The 10000-nt window shown below is 44.9% G+C and overlaps 1 protein-coding gene across 1 annotated transcript in view; it reads left to right on the top strand.

The window, feature by feature from the left end:
- Window positions 1–10000, top strand: part of LOC311357225 (NT-3 growth factor receptor-like) — a gene marked incomplete at both ends in the record, with an annotated part of 114421 nt that overhangs the window by 36310 nt on the left and 68111 nt on the right. The window contains one exon of the mRNA XM_084477136.1: window positions 9174–9242. Coding sequence (XP_084333262.1) covers window positions 9174–9242 — 69 coding nt within the window. The remainder of the gene's footprint in view (window positions 1–9173; window positions 9243–10000) is intronic.

Genomic DNA, 10000 nt, shown 5'->3' with positions numbered 1-10000 from the left:
TTCTCTGCTCCTCCGGAAAAAAAAACAACATCAAAACAAACTGCTCCCAAACAAGCCTGTTCGTTTTTCTCATAAACGGCTGCGATCCGCTGTCATGTTTCGACTTACCTTGTTAGCGGAACTCTTAAAAGAAGAGCGGGTGCCTCGAAAAAAGGGGTTACGTAAACACAGTTCTTACCTCACCCATTGTCGGTTCTGCCGCGAGGCACGGCTGCACACGCCGCATAGCCGATGACAAACAACTCCTCAGCAAACTTATCCTGACACATGCAATTCATGTTAAATGCGTGTGATGACTGCCAGCCTTCTTGTTTCCTTTCTTCCTCGCTTCCTCAATATGCGTATGGCCACGTGACACACACACAGCAAACGCTTCACCGCTCACCCCGATGTCACCGCTTGTTACGGACGTAGCGTATTGGAAATCACCCGCATTATGCCAAGTGATGAAGAGAACACTTTCACTAGCCCTGACTCCAGCGAAAATAAACGTAAACAAAGTCTCTGCATAGATCGGTTTCTCAATGTCGTTTATTTCAATGATTCACACCGTTGTATTGCACCGCTCTGTTGTTGTCGGACGGCCTCCACTGAGTCTTCTCCCTCCAGCCTCGCATCCGTTACCGCACAACGGCTTGATGTGTGCATTGACCTAAGTGAGTGTACAATAGCAATTGCAGGAACACGCTCACAATAGTGGTGAGAAATAGGTGTGAAGCATCAGATTGAGAATACGGTCTGAATGCACAGGCTCTCCCCTGATCTGATATGTGGGTATAGGAGTATAAAGGACACTCTTTCATCCTCCACCACAGTTCTCCTATCTCCGTTACGTCCAGAGCGGTCACGCGGTAGACGTTTCCCCCTCGAGCACGTCGACATTCAATCCCCACAACACGTGGCTTTAATGAGCGTGAATCAAATGGCCACACACACACATACACACACATACACACGTATTCGCCGCCACACAGTGTGCGCAATGAGACGCAGATATGCAAATGCGGCTGAAGGATATGATCATTTGCAAATTGAGTGGAAAGAGCTGTGATCACAAAGATCAACCGGGGATATGACAATACGTCGTTTTTAGACCACGCTGAGGGCAGATCAAGATTAACGCCTGATCTAGTGGTTTATTCCCAGAAGCAATAGAAAGATCCCATGTTGATTTCATTGGAAAGGGGCCCGGTCGGTGGTCTCCATTAAGCATTGTACAGCAGGGACCTCCTGTAACTCCACTTAAAACCTTCCCAACCATTTCTTTGCCAGCATAGCAGCAGGATTAAAAGAAGTGCTTTACCTACCACGGTCCTAGTGCAGCTATACTCGCTGTTCTACCAAGAGGGCCACCAACAGGCCCCGGTGGAGTGTTTACAAATCGCTGCTACTGGGAGCTGAAAGGGACTATGCGGGCAGTTTTTCAAGGAAATATACGATTTTACCCATTTTAAACAGTAAATGTATAGTTTATGTATTGGAGAAACTGTCGAGCGCAAATGGCGTTATTCTCCCAGACAGAGATAAAAATAAGTAAAATGCTACTATGGGTTGCCAAATATACTTTAGCTGTTGTTAATGTACCTGGGCGGCCCGCCCAATTTTACACTGCATTAGGTTGGTGGCTGGCTTGATACTTGTCATGGTAGCCAATTGTAGCAAGCTAGATGGATATTGAAACATCATATCAGTAGATGAGATCTCTAATGGATTACTGTTTTCACATGTTCCCTGGAGATAGAGGGGACAGGGGATATGAAGCCATTGACATGCAACCTCACCAAATGAAACAGACCGTTACTTTGAATAAAACTACGGATTTCACTGGGTTTGAAAATTGTTGACAACATTTTTTTGGTTAGTACACAGCTCAACAAAATATGTAACATAGGTCTTGTCGTTTCAAGATATTTAAATGCAGAAATGTTATACATGATACATTAATGGGTGAGCTTGAGCAGGCTGCAGTTTACTTACCGGCCAAAGGATCAGTAGTGAGAAGGAATTTCTGATTCTTCTAGTCCCTTTTGAACTCACTATAGCGCCATCCGCCGTACCACACTGGGCCTTGCAACCTTTTAGATCTTGACGAATGTTTGAGGTCGACACAAACGTCTAAGTGACACAATATTTATTTTTGTGATCGAAAAACTGAATAGTTTTTCACGCTTTAAGGATTCCGTAGTAGTTCTGGCACATTCTGTCCTTCTGCCCCTGATATTGATAAGGTGAAAGCATTCTTGTCAGCGACTTACAGCAAGACTAATCTATAGAGATTCATGTTGGCAGAAAGTACTAGATAACCACCACAACATAACAAATGACGATACATACCCATAGAAATGACACAAGCTTCAGGGCGTCTTGGCTGTAGATCTCCACTTGAAGATAGGGGGGCACAGGGGGGAAGTTACTAATGACTTAAGGACTTTCATGTTGTTCAGATCCACTCATTCACACTCACATTCTAGCCTGCCGTTGATGGTGCCAAGTCAATATAATGAAAAGTTTGTCTCTGCCTTTTGACAGGCATAGAGCAATAGGACCAGAGCCTGTTATTAAATCAAGATACATGAGAGCTTGGCAATGGCCTGCTCACTACACACGGACCCGGCGTTGTCAGATCATAACCGGAGGAGGGACTGTTGTTGTTGCTGCAAGACATCGGATGACCAAATCTATCTCCTTGTGATTCCTTCTACTTTTTTTTATTAGAAAGCTGCTTCATTTCTTCTGAACGGCTGCTTTGATCGGAAGTGGTGCCCTTGAGCAACTTGAGTGGATAGCTCTCTGAGGCGCTCTGAAGGAAAACTGTCGAGACACAAGGCAGTTGACCTCTTAGTGGTCAAAATGTTTTTCAGTCACACAGTTGTGTATACACAATACTCATTCACAAAAATAACAACCATTCATACACAGAAATATGGCCCACATGTATGAACAGACGCAAAATGGATACACAGCAACACACAGACACACGGCCTGACTTACACATGCACACATACTCACAGACACACACACAAGAGTCTGCACGTGTTCGGTATCTTAAATATTAAATTATACTTTCAACTGCATTGTAGCCGCTCTGACCTTTCTGATGAAAATGCATTTTGCATACTGAGGAGGATGGATCAACGGAATGAGGTAGAGAGAGGGAAAGAGACAGACAGAGAGAGAGAGAGAGACTGAAACAAAAAAGGAATGCATTTTTTTTGTAGCATCAAGAGGATGCAGTATTCCCTCAACGTTCTTCCTCGTTCTCACACTCACACTCACACACACACACACACACACACACACACACACACACACACACACACACACACAGGCTGCAGCTCGTTGCTACATCTGTTGAGCACATGCTCATACTAAGATAGCACCTTAGCATGTGATGCTTGGCTGTGTGTGTGTGTGTGTGTGTGTGTGTGTGTGTGTGTGTGTGTGTGTGTGTGTGTGTGTGTGTGTGTGTGTGTGTGCGGTGTGTCCGCCCGGTCATGCTTGTGCTTGAGTGTATGTTTTCTCAAGAGAGCCCAAAAACCTCGCCCCCCCCCTCGTACAACATATATCCCCAACCTCATGCATACACAACACTCTCTCTGAAAGGAAGCTCAAGCCTGTTGCAAATCATATGCTCTGCGCAACCATCTCTCCAACAAGTGTTTGATGGTGTGTGCAGTGACACGGCTTCCACCTTTTGATATGATTTTAAAAGGGCTTCCATATTGTTTTTGAATAATATTTCGGTAAGTCATGTGTTGATAAATGCTTCCGCGGAGCGTGTGTAAATCGTCCGGATATTGCGGTGGCTAGTGAGCTTTGCTGAAAAGGTTATAAGTAACTTGAGTAATGGTTTCCATTCTCAATGTCCACAGAATACATTTGGGTGTCCTTTGGCCATACACCCTCACCCCCTCCCCACCAACTCTGTCACTGTTCTCATTGGGTCAGAGAAGGTTGCATGGGTTAAACGATAAATAAAATATAAATATCTGAAAGGGTTTCCTCTCACGCGTGGACTGCAGGCTGCTGTGCTGTGAAACATCAGGGGCATATTGCAGAGCGCGTTGCTGTGCACCATGTGAGGCTGTGGAATCGGAATTACGACTTCAAATGATCAAATGTAAACACATGGGGGCTGTGAATACAGAGTTATAGATTCACAAAGGTGGCTGCATAGACCCCCCCCGCCTACACACAAACCTACAATTTGAGATGTACACACTCACAGAACTACACACAGACACATGCAGAGCAAACACAAACACACACACACACACACACACACACACACACACACACACACACACACACACACCCACACCCACACACATTTTGTATCAACTAGGAAACTATATGTAGCACTGCAGTGCCAAAGCCCAATTTCAGCCCCCCCACTCATTCCCTGGCTTCTCCAAAGGCCTATTCCTTTATAAAGAAGTATGAATACATAGCTAGCCTTATCATTGTAATAGAACATTTTTGGACACAAATATTCCTTTTAGAGCTGAGTTCACTCCTCTACTGCGTAAGTTCACTTGGGCTACTGTATCCTACTGCTCGTCTGCGTTTTAACAGACAGGACATGTCCAATATCAATGCAATACATTTCAATATTACATTTCTTTTTAGCAATTGGGATCTCATGCTCTCCTCATGAGCGAACACAACCCAAACAGAGGATGAACATTCTTCCGGCACACGCAGATAGCTCCCACCCACTTCTCCTTTCACCCTGTTCTTCCCAATTTCTGTTTTTCCACTTATGTCTATCTCTCCTTCCCTTTCTTCCTTTCTTTCCTCCAATAAAAAAAGCAATTGGTGTCACAGTCTTTGAAAGTGTTCCTTGAAAAGAGCAAGAAAGGCCACCGGCTAATCCAAGTCAGAAACATTTCAGGCCCTCTGCCTGTCTTACTCCATATCACTCCATCCATCTCTATCCATCTTCCTCTATCTCTATCTGTCTTCCTGTCATGACAGGTGTTCTTCACTTTTTACGACCTGTCAGTTCACCATAATGTGCATCTCAGACGGATTTTATTCTTGGACCTAGTTAAGTTATGTGTTTGCACAGCATGTCCTGAGCTTGTGCATAGAATATGACTTGCATTTGCCTCGTTACTCTCTCTCTCTCTCTCTCTCTCTCTCTCTCTCTCTCTCTCTCTCGCTCTCTCTCTCTCTCACTCTCTCACTTTCACTCTCTCTCTTTCTCTCTCACTGTTTGTTTGCCCTCTCTCACTTTTCTCTCTCTCCGGTTCTCTCTCTTTTCTCTCTCTCCCTGCGTTCTCTCTTTTTCCTCTCTCTCTTTCTTTCTCCTCTCTCACTCACCTGCCAGCGTGTGCAACACAAAAATTACCCAAATGCACACACAGCCAAACATTTGTAAATATAGTTTAATATCGTTTTTTGTGTGTGTGCCACTGTGTACTCGGCGGCTCAGGTGTGTAACGTTGATATATATAAATCGTGTAAATCGCGGATAGGTATACACTGTTGCTAAGAGAGTTTAGGTTTTGCGCGAATCATTGCTCTGCGGCCTGGATCTGATATCCCCTTGGCTTCCCCTTTCGGCTCTGCCATGTCCCTTGGTTTGCTCTGGAAGTCTATGAGCTGAGCAAAGCCACTGTCTGGACCCACAGTCGGTCCTACCCTTGCATAACATGTAATAAGGAGGGGGGGATCTCGATTCAGAAGCCCTCTGCTGTATTCACCTGCTCTCAGTCTTTGCCATCTGTCTATTTGCCTCCCCGTCCCTCTGCCACCACTCTGTTACGCAGCAATGGAGACATCTCTCCATGCTTGTTGCTGTGGAAACAAACACCTGTGAGTGAGAGAGAGAGAGAGAGAGAGAGCGAGAGAGAGAGAGAGAGAGAGAGAGACACACACTGTGAGAGTGTGTGTGTGTGTGTGTGTGTTTACCTGTGTGTGTGTGTGTATGTGTGTGTGTGTGTGTGTGTGTATGTGTCTGTGTGTCTGTGTGAGAAGGTTGTACATGTGTGCCATGTGTCTGTTTGTCTGTCTGTGTGTAATGGGGTATTAGAGCCCAGGAACAGTATCGAGGTGGGACATTGATAAGGTCAGTGTGTGTGTGTGTGTGTATGTATGTATGGGTGTGTGTGTGTGTGTTTGTGTGTGCTTAATGATTTCCCATCTGTGAAGTAGGTCAACGACGTATAAATTCACTAGTCTGTTTGCCTGAATCTTATAAAATGGGCTATGGTAATGGTAAAAAACATCCTAACAGTTCTTACTCTCCCTGTGTCTCTTTCTCTTTCTCACACACACATACGTGCACACTCACACACCCCATTGTTGCAACTACTATCGGACGCATCCCATAATAGCTCATGTCATGCCTCATATAATGCGCTCAGCGCTTATAATGACATTGAGTATTGGCTTGTGTGTGTGTGTGTGTGTGTGAGAGTGTGCTTCTGTTTTTCTGCAGTCCTCTTAAAATTACAAGTAAAGTAGCATGGCAGAGGAAGGCCGGTTCCCATTGGATCCCAGTCAGTGCAGTGATCTCCAGCCGCATTGTAACAGTCTCTCACTGTACTCGGAGGTGACACGCCCCAGAGCGAGGGGAGATGTCAGCCCTTTGACACGGCACAAATAAGTCATTGTTCAGACGCTGTTCTGCCAACATCAGAGGTGTGGCCAGGGATTCATCTCAGGAGGGGTTGATACAGTTTTAGAAACATACATTGTAATGCAAAACGTCAAATGGAATTCCAGAATGTCGAGATTCCCGCTAAAATGTTTTTATTAAAAATACAATTAGTTTCTTTCCTATTTCATTTTTTTCCTTCACATTTTCTAAGTGAAACGAGACATCCACCCCAGCCTGGCAACGTTGCCCTCTTTGTCCCTCTGCAGAGGGGGTGTAGTGCAGAACAAAGAATCCTTGGCGTCCATGTTTAGCTGCGCTCTTAAACGTAATGCCCTAATGAGGGCCAGGTTGGGGTTAAGCTGTGAGGGTTGCTGCTCACATTATCTCACTTAATAATAAGAGGATTAAACCAAGAAGGAACAATATCTGCAGAGCCAACGTAGCACCGTGTAATTTGTATGCGTGCGCGAGTTTGCGCGTGTCTCTGTTCATTTAAATGTTTATGCAAATTCCAGCGCATGATATGCATGGGTGTGTGTGTATGTTTGTGCGTGTATATGTGTGAACATCTGTGTGTGTGTGTCTGGGTATGTGTGAATATCTGTGTGTGTGTGTGCGTGCGTGTGTGTGTGCATCTGTGTGTGTGTGTGTGTGTGTGTGTGTGTGTGTGTGTGTGTGTGTGTGTGTGCGTGTATATAACTATAACTCTTCCGGAGGAGATAATTTGATTACCGTGAATTCAGTGACATTATATACATCACAAGCTCTTCCGCAGAGGGATGCTTCTACCCAGGGAGATCCAGTGATTTGTAGTAAGCGCGGAGGTCGTCGGTGATCGCGTCGACACGTCTGTGCTTTCAAAGTAAAAGCCCTGCCCTCCATTACCCGACGTATTCCAAGCTGCAAATGGCAGATCCTATGATCATGGGAGACCCTGGGGAATCAGCGTCTTGTTTAAATCAGGTCAGAGATGTAATTCTACTGTCTGCCGATGAACTACGAGCACCCTCCTCCCCCCCCCCCCCCCCCACCCAGTCAATGCTTATCCCACCACCTTCCAAGAGCTGTGGACTTTGTGTTTTCCCTTTACTACGGTTTACTACAGTCCACGTATCCTCCAGCTCCCTGCTCGGATCCCCCGGTCGAGCACAAAATGCTGTTGTGCCGACACTTAATACGTTGGGATTAATCTTCGACTTGTTACTCTGAATGCCGAAGCCAACAGTGGTGGCTGCTGGTCTTTCAAAGAGGGGAAGCTCATTTTCGGCCTACATCAGATAAATTGTAAATTTATGTATATGTAAATGATCCTCTCTGTTCATTTGCAAGGAAATGCTCTGTCATACCAACTAGCTGTCTTTTCCAGTGACTTGACCAGTGTCCTCTCAATGGCCAGCAGAGCTAGGCTGCTTTATACACCTGCACATGTAGCTCCAATTGTTGCCACTAATGAGTACAGTTTGTAAAGCTGAGGCATTGCACTGTCCAACTCCATGTCTTTAAGGAACACCAAGAAATCACACAACTTTCCACTGTCACCCTGCAAGTCCTGATCTGAATAGGCCTACAGGACTTGAAGTTCAGACCTCAGGCTCCCTGAATCAAAGTGATGGCCAACTACCAAAACGATATTAAACTTGAACAAGGAAATGTGGGAATTATGTTAAACTGAAGCAAGGAATTGTGTGTTTAAGTGTATGAAATGTACTATGAAAATTGTCTAGCAATTTCGCCAAGCAAATATCAAGAAATAGGTTGCAGTTTTGACTCGCATGCAAAATCCGTGATGGGACTGAGGACTGAAGAGAGCTCCGGCGACGTTTTATAGATCAAAAACGCTGTCAATCAAACGGCAACTCAGTCTTTCGCAGACCCTCCAATCATCACACAGAAGCCCAGCATCCAGGCCAGCCCACTCCTCCATGCACCCCCAGAGACGCTGAGTGTCCGTGGGAGGGACATAATCGCAGCATTATCCAATGACCGTCGACTTTCGACGCACTAAAAAAAGCTGTTCTATGCAGCCACATTGAAGTGGATGGATGCTGAGCTTCAACAGGCAAATGCACTGTGACGCTACAGGAATGTATGAGAAGGAAATTGAGTCAGTCGACCTGCGATAAGCAGCTGATTCTGAACAAACTCGTCTTCGAGATGGACGTGTTCTAACGCATTTTTAGTCAATGAAATGTTAACACAACAGTATATATTTGACCATTTAATTTTTGAAATTTTAGGGGAAGCTGAGCTTCCCTTGCAGTTTTAAAGAAATTGCCACTGGAAGCCAAAACACAAAAGCCGAGGTCTTTATATTTGTGGGGGGGGAGAGAAACGGTCCTTAAAATGCAAACGAATTACAGACTTTGTTTTTGTCCCTCATGATCATGTCACGCAAACAGACACGCAAACAGACACTGCACGGGTAATTCCTAAACCACCCTGGGTTGCAGCCTGAACCAATTCAGGCTTTAATCCCACTTCTTCACTTTTGCAATGGGTGAAATCATGTATGTAACAGGTCTTCCATTGGCATGTCATGGTTTTCTCTCCTTCCTCTCTCTTCCAGAAACCTTTCCAAGAACCCGTTGACCACCTTGTCCTGGCCGCTCTTTCAGCACCTGCAGCTTGTTGAACTGTGAGTCCAACCCCCGCTGCGCACACACAAGTACACATGCACAAACACACACGTAAACACATACACAAAAACATGCACATGCACACACATACAAATGATCGTGCACGCTCAACAACATACCGGCCCAGGTCCCTCTTTTCCCTGAACATAAGCATTGTTTAACCGATATGGTGTGAAGATTCAGATCTACCGTTTTGGGGCCGCAGTATGGCTCATTACGGCCCTGCTGTGGGACTCCAGCAAGAGCATGAATGGCCTGGTTTAGCCATAATGAGGGTTATTTTGTAAGATGATAATCATAATGATAATGATGATGACAGTGCAATGTGGGCCTCAACAGCCAGCTGATAGAGGAATGTAACAAACATGACCTTGTCTCCAGATAGTCGTGCAACCCTGTGCTTGTGTGTGTGTGTGTGTGTGTGTGTGTGTGTGTGTGTGTGTGTGTGTGTGTGTGTGTGTGTGTTTGTATGTGTGCGTTTGTGTGTGTATGTGTGTGTGCATAGCTGCATGCTTGTCTGGGTCTCAGGTTGCCATCATATATTCAAGGAGGATTTGCTCATGCAGTAATACCAGTTAATTTTTAAAGAAATTATTTTTATCTGCTATTTATTTACCCTTAACGTGGAAATTCAGAAGATTTGGAGAATTATTGTAGATTGTTACTTTCTATGTATAATGCAAAGAAAATCGGTTTCCTTTTAAATTAAACATAATATCAGTGGAACCAGAGTGTATACCACTGCATTACCAGAGGT

Source organism: Micromesistius poutassou (genome assembly GCF_964030765.1).
Source record: "Micromesistius poutassou genome assembly, chromosome: 13".
NCBI lineage: Eukaryota > Metazoa > Chordata > Actinopteri > Gadiformes > Gadidae > Micromesistius > Micromesistius poutassou.
This window is presented reverse-complemented; position numbering and strand designations above follow the sequence as displayed.